The 16,294-nt window shown below is 35.1% G+C and overlaps 2 protein-coding genes across 2 annotated transcripts; one reads left to right on the top strand and one right to left on the bottom strand.

Annotated features, from left to right (window-relative positions):
* The first annotated feature begins 6,815 nt into the window (after positions 1–6,815).
* LOC144547539 (uncharacterized) lies at positions 6,816–11,387 on the top strand. The gene is made up of 2 exons (XM_078296211.1): positions 6,816–10,714; positions 10,963–11,387. The coding sequence occupies exon 1, from the start codon at positions 6,885–6,887 to the stop codon at positions 10,710–10,712; it is 3,828 nt and encodes a 1,275-aa protein (XP_078152337.1). The 5' UTR covers positions 6,816–6,884; the 3' UTR covers positions 10,713–10,714; positions 10,963–11,387.
* A 2,193-nt stretch (positions 11,388–13,580) lies between these two features.
* LOC144547573 (Polynucleotidyl transferase, ribonuclease H-like superfamily protein) lies at positions 13,581–15,955 on the bottom strand. The gene is made up of 6 exons (XM_078296247.1): positions 15,308–15,955; positions 15,062–15,219; positions 14,686–14,732; positions 14,501–14,564; positions 14,240–14,410; positions 13,581–13,951 (listed from the first exon to the last, which is right to left on the bottom strand). Exons 1-6 carry the CDS (start codon positions 15,561–15,563, stop codon positions 13,865–13,867), a joined length of 783 nt encoding a protein of 260 aa, XP_078152373.1. The 5' UTR covers positions 15,564–15,955; the 3' UTR covers positions 13,581–13,864.
* Positions 15,956–16,294: the final 339 nt, after the last annotated feature.

The raw sequence follows: 16,294 nt of genomic DNA, 5'->3' as shown, positions 1-16,294 counted from the left end.
CAACCAAGATAGATGTCTTCCATCATATCTACATCCTCACCTTCCATCATATATACATTCTCACCTGAATGTGACATGGTTCTTTCTACAATCTACAAAATCAATATGGACAATCTACAAAACCAAAATTTTTGTTCTCTTTAGGGAAATGTAAATGAAAGTCTAAAATACATGCTTGTCAAGTCTTAGGATTTTTGTAAATTTCTAGATACTTTTAGGTCTTTGTTGGGTCCTTTGTTCAATCATAGTGTTGGTTTGGCAATTTAGTCCCTGTAACATTAGGTTCTGTCGAGATCACCAGAATAGGTCATTTGAGACAACTTTTCATTTAACCAAAATACAATCAGAGAGAAGGGTTTTGATTTAACCAAGATACAATCAGCATTGCAACTTAGAGAGAGAGAACCTGAGAGAGAGAACAGTGACTGAGCGAGAGGAGCTTAGAGATTCAATGGGCGAGTTGAGAGGAGAGCAACAGAGAGTGGAGACCTTTGAGCTAGCACCAAGATTGCGAAACACCAACAGTGGCAACACCAAGAGAGAGACACCACAGAAAGAGAGAGGAGGAGACGTGGGGGTTTAGGGTTTAGAGGAGACGAAAAGATTTTGAAAGGAAGACAGAGTCCGGTTAACCATTAACCGGATTTTTTATTTTATTTAAAAAAAAAAAAACATAACTTTCCGGTTAACGGTTAACCGGATTTATTTTTTGAGTCCGGGAATCCGTTAACCGGACATTTGTCCCAAATCCGGTTATTGGATAACCGGTTTGGGTATTTTTTGAAATTTATTCGGGATTTGTATATTTTTTTTAAATTTTATTTGTTTTTTGGATATTAATAAAAAAAATCGGAATTAAATAGACCAAATTCAAAAATTAAGAAATAAGGAGGCGTGGTGGTACCAAATGGAAAGTAATAAAGTATTATATTATCTGAGATCATATAATTTGATAGATATTGATTTCTTTAAGTTTAATAAAAGTCTGGCAATTTTTCTATTAACCAATAACAAGTATTCTTTTGAATTATATTATAATCTGAAATATTTGTTTATTAATAATATTTCTTAGTTATTATAAAATCTGAAATTATTCTTTTTATTGGATATGCTTTCTTTATTTGCGGGAATCACATAAGAGTTAATAATAATAAAGATATATAATTGTTACCATTTTTGATAAAATACTTTATTACTTTTTTATTTGGTACCACTACGCCTCTTTATTTCTTAATTTTTGAATTTGGCCTAGTTAATTCCTACTTTATTTGCTCTCCAGCTCAGTCCGTTGTCTTCATCAATTTTAAATTACAAAAATTTAAATAGTAAGTGGCCAGCATGTATTAAATTATTTTTCTAATTTGCGTGGCATACATGTCAATTAATACCTAGCCGTGCAAAAAACCAAAAAAAAAAAAAAAACGGCCGGGCCGTGGATTTTTTCCACGGTTCAGAATAAAAAATCAGGGCCATGGATTTTTTCCACGGTTTCGAATAAAAATTTCGGATCGTGAATTTTTTCCACAGTTCCGAATTTAATTCCAGACCATGAATTTTTTTTACAGTTTGGAATTAAAATTCGGTACATAGATTTTTTTCACGGTTTGGATATTTTTAATTTTTTTTCAAAACCCTAGTTATTTTTATTAAAATATTTTTAAAAATAGATAAAAATAAAAATGTCGGGCCGCTACCTATCAACTATTGAACTGCAGCTGTAAAAATGACAAAAAGTAGTTTGGGTGCTTAAAAAGAATCCTATGACACATGTGGTCAGATATTTATGAATAAACTATCTAAAATGATCTTTTTATGACAACAGAAATCAAACATGAATAATTTGGAATCTGAAAGAAATCCGTGCCAGAACTGATATTGATCTTGAAATGCAAGCTGATCTTGAATCACTAACAACTCGTTAGTTACTGGATCGAGCTGTTAATGAGCCATCTTATTATTAGATCAGTTTAAAATTAACAAGTTCAAGTTAGAAACTAGCTTGCTCGCCAGCTAGCTCGACCAGCCATCAATTTGTGAATTTGTATGAATTTGTGTGTATTTTATACCATCTAGCTCGATTCAGCTCGATCTAAAAAGTTTGTATAATTCATTTTCTTTTTAAAGAAAAATCTAGCTAGACCTAGCGAGCTAGCTCGAGCTGGCTTGTCACGATTTTAAGTTGAGGTTTCAGTTTGGATACCCTAGGTTCAACTTGCTCGGCTATAGCTCAGTCTAAAATTAACAAGCTGAGCTAGAACCTAGCTCGAACCGAACCAGCTCGTTGCCACCCCTAAGTGTTGTATCCATTTTCATCATTCTTGTGCTGTGTTACATCTATTTGTATATAGTTAGGTTTAGTGACAATCTCTTTATCGCTCCTAAATATACGCATCTTTTCATATATCACTGCCACGTATAGCTCGATATATAGATCTAAGAATCTCATGTGCGCCTTGCCTACTCAGTAATAGCTATGTGTACTTAAAATTTTTTTTTTTTTTTTTAAATAAGTGTACTTGAAATCTTTTAAAGCAACTTTTAAAACACTTTGGACCCCCCCCCCTCTCTCGCAATTACACGGGTCAGTGCCAAAAGTCACTATAAATGTACCACCATCTTAGCCCTATATCTCTGTGCTCTATCCTCCACCTCTCTCTCTCTCTCTCTATATCTCACAACCCTGCCCCAACTTTCATTGTATATGTGCATGCTATTTCTTGACATGCAACCCATGGATCCTTGGAGAGAATATGAAGGCAAAAGAATCCATGATCCACTTTTATTGAAAGAATACCGCCAAACAAGTGACAATCTCAACATGTCACTTGTTTGGGAGTATTCTTTCAAGAAAAGTGGGTCAGAAATGTGACAATTTATAATTCAGTTTTAGAAATATAAGAGTTTTTTATTTAGAAATTATACATGAAAGTTTCTTATTAAGAAACTATTTATAAACTCTATGATCAGTGGCGTAGTCATAATTTTTGTCAGAAGTAGACAAAAATCTTTATGGACTTGGTACCATAGAAGAAAATATCAGAATCGAAATCAGTCACTTGACCGTGAAATCAGAATTGGGTGAATTATTCGGAATCGATCAAATCGGATTGAAAAATCAAATTTTTTTTTGGTAGACACTTGTTTTGTAATAATTTTTTTGAAAAAAAATTGATAAATAAAATACTTTTAATCCCTATAAATAGTATATAGAAGGAAAACGAGGGAATAAAAAAATGAAAAGAAAGAAGAAAATAGAGAAAACAATTCAAAAAGCAATTAGAAAATGCAAAAGCAAGATAAATGAAGGTGACTATTTATACATAAAAGAAAGGATGAACGGAGAGGCAGACTGGAGACAGAAAGAGAAGTCATGAAAGAAGAGAAAATGGTTTCTGCTTGAGCTTTCTGCTTGAGAAGTCATTAAACCTGACAGAAAGAGAAGTCATTAAACCTTACAGTGCCCCCTACACTCTTTTACATCTTTCTGCTTGAGCTTGGTTTACGAAGAACCTTTAAGAAATCTATTGATGATTTATAATTATAAACACCAAGTCTAGATGGACCTAAGGGACCTTCTTCTCCAAAAGCTCAAAACTAAAATGTTAAACTTAATGCACCTCTAATTGAACAAAAACTGAAAATAAATTGCAATTGAAAGTAAAAGAGATGAGTTTAGAGAAATTGACACGCGGGATGATAACGGAGTTCGGCAAAACAATGGCCTACGTCTCCGGGGCGTCGCAACCTCTTTCTAGGTGCGCCTTTCTATTACCCAATATGAAAGGATTACAATTGTGAACCGTGAGTCCTTACAAAACGGGAAGTCACGGCCAACGAGAGATGAGCGCCGGCGAGCCCTTACAACCAAGGAAAGTCACACGAGCTACTCAAGAACAAGAGAAACACTCAATAGATCACTCTAACCTAATCTAATTAGAGATTAGTGAAGTGGATTTGAGGTTGTTTGAGATTGATTGAGAGATATTGAAGTTTTAAGCTCAATCAACAATGGTGGAACCAAGCTCTCAGAAAATCGCCTCTTTTGAAGTTTAGGGACGGCTGAGATTATTGAGAAAGGAACCTCACTAATCTATTTATAGTATCAGCTCAAAAATGAGTTGTTTGGGCTAAAACGTTACAACGTTTTAGTTCAAAGTGCGATTTAGGGTTTAAATTTTCTGACAGCTCAGCAAAACCATTCAAAAACGTTACAACGTTTTATAAACGTTACAACGTTTTATAAACGTTACGTAACGTTTTGTTCTGTAAAATCTTGATCAAAAACAGGAATTGTTTGAAGCTCAGATTTAATTAAAACGTTACAACGTTTTATATTTGGCTTTAACATTGATACAGACAGTCACAAAACGTTATAACGTTTTCACAAAACGTTATAACGTTTTAGGTCTTTCAGTAAGCCTATATGTTAGCATATTTTCCATTCCTGAAACGTTATAACGTTTTATGAAAACGTTATAACGTTTTAGGTTATTTCTGAGTTTGATCAACATATTTCTTCAGCGTGTTTGACAGGTTTAAAACGTTATAACGTTTTATAAACGTTACCAACGTTTTCCCTCTGTAAATACAGCCTCAAACTTACTTTACCAGGCTTTTGATTTTACAATTTATATTCTTGATAAAGGTCTTCATGATTTCTTCTGTCCAAGGATATTACATTGCAATTCCAACTCTTCTTGAACCTACATAATCTCAAAATAGAAGAAATCGTAAAATTCAATAATTGTATGTTTTTGCAAATTAGTCAAATAGACGAAAATGATTATTGTACGAACAACATAAAAATCTAAAGAAAAAAAAGAGTCAGGTCTCCAAAAGCTCATAACTATTTATACCTATAAGGTGAATAATTTTTACATAAATAATTGTCTTTCCAATCAAATCTCAAATTACATGGGGAAACCATACACGTTTTTAAAGGTGGGTTTTTTTTCATTCAATCTCTTCCACATTTCTGACGATCTATGAGAAATTTTACGAATCTAAAACCACGAACGTCTTCTTTGTAATTTTCTCTTTCAAATGAGATCTATGATGACATACTTTTGGGCTCGTCGTCACACAAGTATTTATACCTCGTCGTACAAGTATTTATACCTATACTTGAAAATATTTGTTTACATATGACACTGATTGACATATGAAAGTATTAATATCAAGTATTACAAGCATTTATACTTGTATAGAGTATTTATACTTATGTAAAAAATACTTGAATAATCACCTCGTATACATTTATCGTGATTAATATTTTTTTTTGTATGGATAAATAATTAGTGGGGACCATAGTACAACCTCTAATTTTAGAAGTGTTTAAATAATTAGTGGGGACTATAGTACAACCTTTAAATAATTATTACATTCCTTATTATTTAACGTAGACCTTCTAATTTTAGAAGTGTTTAAATACTTAGTGGGGACCATAATACAATTTTTCTAAATTGTAGCTGTAGGATAAAAGGGGGATAGGCGTGTGGGGACTGGGGATGAATATAATTATTATTTAAGGTCATGTTTGGTTGTGGACTAAACAGTGAAATAATGTTTTAGGCCTCACTTATTCCACCAAACATGATTTAATTGAACTAGACTAAGATGGAATAAGTTGATCTTTAGACCGGACTAAATTGACCTAAACTAAACCACCTCTCTAAGTGGTTTAATTTTAATTGAGTATGAGGCCTAACTTTTCATTATTTTTATTATTTTTAATCTCTTTTTAAGAAATATAAAATAAGTATTTTTTTTTCATTTATGTATAAGGAAACTTATAACTTTATCAATTATAGAATCAATTTTTTTTAAATGGCATAACTTTCTAAATCAACAAAATATGCAATCTAAAAAATAATTAAATAAAACATTTTTTAAATTGTACTACAAACTAATAATTTTTTTGTTCATTAATCTAACACATTTTTGACAAATAAATTAGTACACATATAACTTTAATTAAATAAGATTCATTAAATACAATGTGCTTTTCTAAGATGTAGAATTAATTTGTACATAACTCGTTTTCTTGTACAATTTTTTTCAATCAAAATGAAAAGAAAAAAAATACAAAGAATAGTTTTATTATTGTTATTACAAATTTTGTAGGACAAAATAATTTGTAATATCAAATCATGCCTTAAGAATTAAATTATTATCAAACAAGGAATAATTTAAGTCAAGGTATAACTTTAGATATCAACCAAACATGAATAATTTAGATCGGCCTAAGTTGGAATAATTAAGTTAGACCTCATTAACTTTAATCTACAACCAAACATGATCTAATTTATTATTGACTTGACTAAATAGAAAGTCTAAATTTAATTTTAAGAATGTGAAAGTTAGAAATTTTACATATTATAATTTTTAAAAAATAGTTAACAATTATTTAGAAATTTGAGTTGTTGGGATATTTACTCAACCAAACACGGTTTATATTGGAACGCGTCCAAGGGAAAATAAGAAAAAGATGGCTGGGTTGACTCACTGACCCAACGACTTTTGAATTAATATCACCTGTACCTCTAGTTTGAATACGGTCCGTTTGTTAAATATTTGTACGAAGTTTGAAGAGATTCTTTGATCCAGATTCTGATCAGACGATCCGGATTACAACTGTTTGAGGTGATGCAGAGGATTGATCTCCATACTTTTCTGGTCGCAAAAGTCGGTCATTAGTGATGACTTTTTCTTTACAGTAATGACTGATCAAACCTCCTTTTTTAAAGTTAAGCTCGACTGGGAATCTCGTTTCAGACTGTACCAGCACGGAAAAGAAAGAGCTACCTGAAACCTCCCAACAGTCGAACCTCACCCCAACACAAACTCACTCGCGCACACAGAGAAAGAGGGAGAAATAGGTGGCCATGGCTGCCACATTAGCATCCAGCATTGTGTCCTCTTTGCTTCTTAAGCTCGGCGGCTCCATTTGCCAGGAGCTCGTGCAGTCGGGGTGTTTCAATTTCAGAGAAGGGGTCAAAGACATGCGAAGCATGCTCACCACTATCCAAGCTGTCCTTGCAGACGCTGAGGAGAGGAGCACTCGTGACAAGGCGCTCTGCGATTGGTTGAAGAAACTCAAAGATGCGGCTTATGATATCGACGACTTGCTAGATGAAATCCATGGTGAGTTTGTTATGAGAACCAACAGGGTACGCCAATTCTTTTCCTCTTCCAATCCGGTCTTGAATCGGATTACTGTATCTTGGAAAATTAAAATGCTGAAGAAAAGGTTGGATGAAATTGCTACTGAGAGGATCCAATTCAACTTGAGCCCCAGAAGCGGCCCGGCCACACAACTGGTGGTTGGGAACCGCGAGACAATCTCCAAGGTGGATGAATCAAAAATAGTAGGGAGAGGAAATGATAAGGAGGTTATTATGAAGATGGTGCTTGATACAACTTGTGAGGAGGATATTTCTGTCATTCCAATAGTGGGAATTGGGGGCTTGGGGAAGACAACACTTGCTCAGCTGGTGTTCCATGACAAGAGAGCAAATGATGAGGTCTTTGATCCACGGATTTGGGTTTCTGTCTCCCAAAATTTCAAATTACAGACGATTGTGGCACCCATTTTGGCTGCAACAAAGGAACCGTGTGATCTTAATAATCTTGAAGCAATCGCGGATTTTCTTTCACGTACATTCACGGGAAAGAAGTACTTGCTCGTGTTGGATGATGTGTGGAATGAGAATCAAGAAGAGTGGGAGAGGCTAAAGCTTTTATTGAAAGATGGCAAGAGAGGAAGCAAAATCATTGTGACAACACGGTACAAGCAGGTAGCGATGATGATGAGAACGGTACCGCCATTCTCATTGAGAGGATTGTCAGAGGACGATTGCTGGGCGTTGTTCAAATTAAAGGCGTTTGAGAAAAGGGAAGGGGAGCTTTATCCAAAACTTGTTGAAATCGGGCGAGAGATTGTTAAGAAGTGTGGGGGTGTACCTTTAGCAGCCAACGCACTTGGAAGCATGCTGCACTTCAAAAGGGAACCTGTCTCATGGAAAGCTGTGAGGGATTGTGAAATTTGGCAGTTAGAAAATGATGATATTATCTTGCCATCTCTAATGCTGAGCTATGAGCAAATGCCTGCATATTTGAAGCAGTGCTTTGCTTATTGCTCTATATTTCCCAAGAATTATGAAATAGAAAAGGAAAAGCTCATCCAGCAATGGATTGCTCTTGGGTTTATCGATTCGGGGAAACAAACAAATTGGCCAAAGGAGGATAAGGGTAATGAGTACTTTGATCATCTACTTTGGATGTCTTTCATTCAGGATTTGGAGGACAACGAAAGTGCAAAATATGGTGCAAAATATGCAATACATCATTTGGTGTATGAGCTTGCTCAATCTATTTCAGGGGAAGAAGTCCAATATATAAGTCATGATGAACAAACTAACAGTGCACTTGACTTATGCCGCTATGTTTCTGTGTGTAACGGTATAAATCAAGTTCCCCGCAGCCTATTGAAAAAGCTGCGTGCACTTCATTTCAGAGAAGGACCCCTGTATTCTAAATTTCTATGTCACTTGAAGTGCCTGCGAGTGTTAGATTTACATGGTAGCCAAATGAAGGAATTACCAGATTTTATCCACCCATTAAAACGTCTGAGGTACCTCGATCTGTCAACATCATCTGTAGAGAGCTTACCTAAATCTTTCCATATGATGCCCAACTTAGAAACTATTCATCTATCGAATTGTTCCAATCTCAAGGAGCTTCCTAGCTCAATCGGTATCCTCAAAAATCTTCAAAACCTGAACCTTGCAGCTTGTAATTTGGTCTCTTTGCCAGATTCTTTAGGAGGCCTCCAAAACTTGAAAATTCTTAACTTATCATCTTGCAGTTATCTCAAAGAACTACCCGAATCCATTTGTGGACTCACAAAATTACAGTCACTTACCTTGGAGGCATGCAGTAATTTGTCGAGATTACCTCAATCTATTGGCAACTTACAGCACTTGCAGTGTCTGAACCTTTCACGGTGCGGCCTTCTCAACTCATTACCTGAATCATTGGGAAATCTCTTAGACCTTCTTATTTTAAATTTGTCACTATGTAATGATCTGAAGGCATTACCAGAAACAATAGGCGGGATCATTAAATTGCAAAAATTTGACCTGTCGCAATGTAGTGGCCTTTTGAATTTGCCCAAATCTATTGGCAACTTAAGAGACCTTCAAATCTTAACATTTTCACATAATTCTAGTTTAAAGATACTACCATTGTCAATTGGGTATCTCGAAAACTTGCAAATTCTGAATCTCTCTATGAACCTTGAGCTGAAAGAGCTGCCCAATAGCATTGGTTGCCTCCGCAATTTAAGAACTCTGATCCTTTTTCATTGTTGGAACCTTCAAATGCTGCCAAACTCAATTACATGCCTAACAAAATTAGAGACACTAGATCTTGTTGGTTGTGAAGAATTGAAGGAGCTTCCAAGTGATATTGCCAGCATGGTTAACCTCCGATTTTTAATCAACAACGAATGCCGATCACTTCAAGGATTTCCACTTGATATGAGGCTCCTCACTAAACTCGAAAAATTACCCCTGTTTATTGCCGGTCTACAAGAGGTGGATAAATATAGTAGTATTGCAGAGCTAGAGCACCTAAACCTTCTAAGTGGTGACCTGCAAATCAAATTCCACGGGCATGGGAGGAACTTGATAAATGATGTGGCAAGGGCAAGGATTAATAATAAGAAAAAATTACAGTCATTGAAATTAACATGGCCTAGTAATGATACTGATGTAGATGAAATAGAGGTGCTGTTGGAAGCACTTGTGCCCCCACCAAGCTTGGAGGTTTTGCACATTGATGGATACACAGGCCAGACATTCTCAGGCTGGATGTTGAACAATTCACTTCCTAAACTTGTGAATTTGGAACTAAGTAATATCCCAAATTGTAGCTCCATTCCTCCCCTAGGGCAACTCCAGTTCCTACAGTCCATCGAGCTGAGGCACTTGACAGGTCTCAGAACTATATGCCTAGATTCTTTCGATAACAAAGAGCAGACAGTAGTTTTATATCCATCTCTAAAAGAACTTCACTTTGAAAATTTGCCTAACTTGGAGAAATGGCCAACTGCAGTTACAACCAATAATGGTGAAGAAAGAAGCATGAAAGTACTCATGTTCCCAAAACTTTTTAAAGTAACGGCAATTGAATGTTCAAAGGTGATGCCAGCTCCATGCTTACCTCCATTTGTATCAGATCTAACTGTTACCGAGAGCAGTGAGATGCTATCCTCAAGGGGACCAGCAGGGATGTATTCTTCATCGCTTCTGAGAAGATTGTGGATTAGAAACTGTGCTGTATTCCCGAACGGTTGGTGTACTTTGGAGTACCTGTCAAAGCTGGAGAACCTGACTATCGAAAACTGTGATGAGCTGAAGGACTTTCCAGAAAGCATGAGGTTTTTAGTCATGTTAAAGAGGTTAAAGGTTGTGGAGTGCAACAATTTGGAAGGTCTACCTGAATGGATAGGTGATCTGGTGACACTCGAGAGTTTGGAGTTAATTTGCTGCCCCAAGTTGATTCAGTTGCCGCAAGGTCTGCAAAGCCTCACTGCACTTGATGAAATAATTATTTCCAATTGCGGTGCAATACTAAAGGAGCGCTGTCAGAATAATACCGGAAAGGATTGGTTCAATATTCATCATATTCGAAACATCTCCATCTCATGAAGGTAATAGTAATGCTGTATTGCTTCAATATTCATCATATTCAGCACAGTCTTGTTGTAATAGTAATTGTGTGTTGTATCGGATTAGTACATGACTAAGTGAATATGTTACAAGAAACAGGGAATGTTTTGACAGATTTCCCAACTATTGTAATGGTAATACATAGGAGCTGTGATCAACTTCCAACTTACATTGAATTTTTATCACCTATATTTTAAAGTTTATTTAGTCACAATTTTTTGTATCACAGGGTGCAACAGAAGTTTCAAGCTCCAAGTGAAGGCTTTTATTTATCCATGAATCAAAACCCAATATCACAAGAAATGCACTGTAGAAATTAGAACTTATATAGTTATATTATAACTTTCACTGAAGAATCTATTCCACCAACTGTTGGAGGCCAGTGATGGTCAGAAAGGGTCAAATTGCCACCGAGTTCCTTTTGTCAGAATGGTCTGGGATGCTGAGAGTGAATTTTCATGAGTTCAGGCAGGATTTTGATTGAATTTTGTCAATTCCTTTCATTTGCAAAATCATTTCAGCGCATAGTACAGGTTTCTTGGACAATTTTTAAGGTTTGGAGATCAGATTAGGGTGCTGTCACGTGACTCATTTTCTGATTCATTGCTATTGAAGTTAGTTAGAAGAATAATGATGTTTTAATGGAATTGAGGCTTACATTGTATTATGTTATGTCAATCTATGATGTAGGAGCCTAGACTGGTTCATTTTTTACGCATTGCACCATCAGAAAAAGAGAAAGTTCAATTTACTGATTTTTATCAAAAGAAGAAATCTGATGCATTCAATATCTATCAAAATTTTGAATTTTAATCTAAATCTATGCCATAAAAATGTCTTAAATCATTTAAGTAAGATGAAAATATGTACCTGTAAACGAATTAACCATTTATTTGAATTGGAATTGCATTTTTAGCTCTGGTCAACTATGCCAGTTGACTTTTGTTATTTATTTTTCAGATACAGATTGGTTCGCCTATTTCTCCAAATCTGATAATCCAAAAATTCTACAAAATTGAGCAAAAATACTTTTAACTATACTATATATGCTGTGTAATTTTTAGAAAGAAATTCAAAAGGGATAAAGAGATGATTTTTTGAAAGAAATGGACAACAATGCCCCTACGTGAACATATTGCTTATTCCAGAGATTTTTATGAATGCACTATGCTTATTACTGACCAGTGAGGTATGTGATACTATGAATCAAGCACAGGAAAGAGAAGCAAGAAAATAAAAAGAAACATAAAATAGAACAAGCAATTCATCAAATTTCGATTAAGAAACATCATTTTTACATTTACTCAAGTTTGCTTACACCTTTTTTTTTTTTTTTTATTTCGGCAGCATAACGGCATGAGTTTGGTTTTTTCTCAGAAACCCGGGGATGAAAAGCCTAGGTCCATTGCTGGACTAGGCTGGATGCCCAAACTAGAGGTGAATAGTCCTCTATAAAGAGGTCCAGATTCTCGGTAACCAGTCTCAGTGAAAGCATTGATCAAAGGCGATGTGGACCCTTGCACAGAACCAAGATTTACCTCAGAAAAGAGGTAGTTTGACGTCAAAATACATTTTCTTTTCATGTGATTGGATGAAATTCTACATGAAATGTTTTAATTGCTTATATAGAATATAGTGTTCGATCACAATTTTAAACATATACAAGAGAGCAATGTGTCACGTGTATACACACATGTTATATTAGAGCATATTTATCTTATACTATCTAGAGTATATATATAAATTTGGTGCGTGCCTACGACTAGTATGAACTACCAAAATTTTGCCTTTTGCCAGAGGCCCCTACAATTGGTCTAGTAGAGATGCTTAATTAGAAATACTGATTGTTCTTTGTCACCTTAATACGACATTTACTTGGGGCTGCTAGCACCTACCTAAGCTTCTAGGTTAGGCACACACCCTACTAGGCTGATTAATAGTTGTTGCCAAAATTGGATATGAATGGTCTTGCACTACTACAAAAATGATCATTGTACACTGCACATTGTACATGGATTTGATAATTTTACCTAAAAACCGTGGATAAATTGTAATTTTTTGGAAGCCCGAAATATCTGTGGGATCTCTACACGGATGTTTATTAAAGAATCAGTGTAGAAAGCCTTGAGATAGCTACACGGACATTTATTAGGAACTGTACACGGATTATTATTTAAATAACAGTGTAGAAAGCCTTGAGAGAGCTACACGGATATTTATTAAAGAACCGTGTATAAAGGTAAGAATTGTACACGGATGTTTGTTTAAATAGCAGTGTAGAAAGCTTGAGAGAGCAATACGGACGTTTAATTGGATAGCAGTAGTGTTAGAATTATTTTAGATGGAATTGAAAGAGATTATTTCATTGATTAATTTATTTTTCATTACATTGTTTGCAAGGGGTTATATATATAGGCTACCTAGCCGTTTTAGTATTTCATAATTATCCTACTAGCCATTAGGCTTTCCTATAACACAAAATCTAATCCAACATATTGATCCTAATTGATTGGAAATTAATGTGATTGATTTTTTTTTAGTAAAGGTTGGAAGTCAAGTCACCCAAACTTATTTAATATTCACAAAGGATTTCTTCATTCGGATTTTGAAACTGCAACCTTCCACACAAAAGGTATTGCCTTTGCCACTAGACTAAAGACCGGTTCTCATTTATGTGATTGATTAATATAAGATTGCATAGCATATGTTAAGTGTCTCCAAATCTTGCATAATCTTCAACAAGTAGGTAGATACATGCAGGTTCATGCATATATTGGGTATTACATGTAACAATTTTCCAAGGTTGACCCGGAAGAATATATACATACAGAACGTGAATTAGAAATATTGAAAGAATTAAAAATTTCAGTTTATTGAATAAAAACTACTTACAGAGAACATTTAATAATAAGCACAACCCATATATCAAACAAGGGTTTGGTTCTGTTAAGTAATTACAAATCTGTACAAATGAATCATAAATTAGTTGTATGGACAAACCATTAACAATTTTGAATCTGTCAGAAAGAAAAAAATTGAATATGGGTCAAGTGAGAGCAACTTTCTCCTAGACTAGAGCTACTTCAATTCTTTCTTCTTCCTATTGCTCCTCATATCCATCTTTTCAACTTTCATCTCAATAGAGAATGCCTTAGAAGAGTGTTTAGGGGCCTTGACCCTCGTGCACCCCGCAATGCATCCTTTGCTTTCTCTACTACCTAATTACCATAGAAAGCGTAGTTTAGTTATGTCATCTTCCTTAACCAATGAATAACAGAGACATCGATGAATTATATTATTTGTTTTCGCTTGATGCAGTATATACTATGGTGTTTTGCATTTTATTCTATTTGTTGTTTGATATCAGTATGACCAGATAATTTTATCTTTGTAACCACAATTAATGCATGTAGTTGAAGCCACTCCATCTCATCAAGAATAACGAAATAATAAAAGCATTGGTAATTTTCTCTTGATTTTGAAAAAAAAAAAAGGAAACTACATACCTTCCCAAGACCCCTAGTGTTATAAGGGGATGCTCTATGAGTTGTTGCTGTACATGTAGGAGGCGATTTTCGGCTTATTTCTTGTCTACAAGTCAATGTCGCAGTGGCTTTGCTTCTTGTCACCATGCCAATATTGTTGTTGTTAGCTAAAATATTTGGAAGGCTTGATTCCTATAATACACATAAAAAGCACTTATAAATTGAAGCTACTTGTATATTATTTAGCTTTTAGGTATAAGTTTTGAATTGGTATATATGTACCAAAAATAAGACGGTAGCGCAATGTTTGATGACCTCCAAGTTCATTCGTGCATCATCAAGACTCCTGTACATATATAAGTTCTAAATTAGAAATCATTTTATACTTCAGCTTCTGGCAAAGCTCATATTTCATCCAAGCTATAGTAAATTTGATGAAATTATTTAATTAAATTATTATGACAAACCTGTGCTTTTGTGGCCCAATTTTGAAGTAGGAAGCCAATGTTGCCATCTGTAATAAGTTTGTATATATGAGTACCAATTAAAGCGTCACAAACTATTATATCAAGAATATCTGGAAACACCTAATGACTCCATTAAGACCATACGTTATCATTAAGTAATACTTCCAAAGTTCTCTAATATTAGAGAAATTGATAATGACGATTCAGAGCTGCCATGGAAGAAACATAATTGAACCTACGTTATTCTTTGTATCTATATATTTCCTTCAGGTTACATGGCACGATGATTTTCTAATTTTCCTACAAGCTTTTCAAAGAAAGAAGAATGGAAGGTAACTTTGAGTATTAATTAAATATATATATAAAGAAAAATAACCTTGAGGTCACCAGCTCGTCTGCCAAACCCTTGTGATAGCACATTTAAGGAATCAATTATGCCGATCGGCTCTGGTGCTGATCGGCCTATATCAGCATAAGCCTCTTTCATCCTAGGACAGTCAAACCTTCTAATGTTGTGCCCCACCCAAACTCTACCTACAAACACACACAAAATGTTACAGTCTTCTTCTTGACATCATATCAGAGGAAAGTTTTTATAAAAATGTAACAGCTATCCACCCACCATGCATTATTTTGTATATCTGATCTGCAACCTCTTCGAAAGGTGGAGCTGAAGAAACAGCTTCACGAGTTATCCCACTAATCCTATGAGGTGCCACGACGGATAGATCGGTTGGTCTAATTAAGGTGCAATAGCTACCTATTTCAACAAGATTTCTAGGACAAACTAAAATGGCACCAAATTCTAGCATCCAACATCTTCTCTCAGCACCTGTTGGCATCGTCGTTTCCACATCAAAAAACACAAGTTCACCCATGGCAGCTCTCTCTCTTTCTCTATCTATCTTCTCTCTCTCTCTCTACAAATATCTCTCTATTGATCTCTAGATAAGCGACTGACTATTCCCCACTTTTGCTTTTGTCCTCCCTATAATGTTATCTGGATAATGTCTTGATTAATTTTGCATGCATGGGTTATATATAGAAAACCAAGGGATAGGAGCAAAAGGTTGGTGTTGTTGAAGAGGGGGAATAAATCTATTCAAGGGTTACAGTTGTTTAGCTTGCATGTCACGTATGATCAGTTGATCACCTAAAGAAGGCTTCTTTAGCTTGTTGAGAGGTATGTTTCGGTCAGCCAAGCTATTCCAAAGGACCAGGTTGTGGAATTGTAGTTAATTGGAGGAGATTCTTTGGAGATTCCAAGTTTCATGAGGAATTCTAGTTCTCTGCTAATTGAATTTCTTTTCTCCTCAGAGAGAGGGAATGATTGTAAAACGGATTACATGAAGGTAACGGTTTTTGGAAGTAATCTGGGCTTCAGTTGTATTTCTTTGTGTGTGGGATTCTCTTTAGTCTTTACTTCCAAAATAGGTTTTTGTTCCAGACAGAAATTTGACATAACACGCCTTTGTTGCGCTTTAGTTTAGTTTAGAACTTTAGATAAGCTCATAACCTCATTAAATTAATCAATTGGGCTAATTATATTTTATTTTTGGGCCAGTTTATCTGTCTGACGTATAGCTTTGGAATTCCTCATGAGTAGTGG

This window comes from Carex rostrata, chromosome 31 (assembly GCF_964058835.1).
Source record: "Carex rostrata chromosome 31, lpCarRost1.2, whole genome shotgun sequence".
Lineage (NCBI taxonomy): Eukaryota > Viridiplantae > Streptophyta > Magnoliopsida > Poales > Cyperaceae > Carex > Carex rostrata.
The sequence above is the reverse complement of the archived record's forward strand: the minus strand, read 5'-3'. Positions and strand labels throughout refer to the sequence as shown.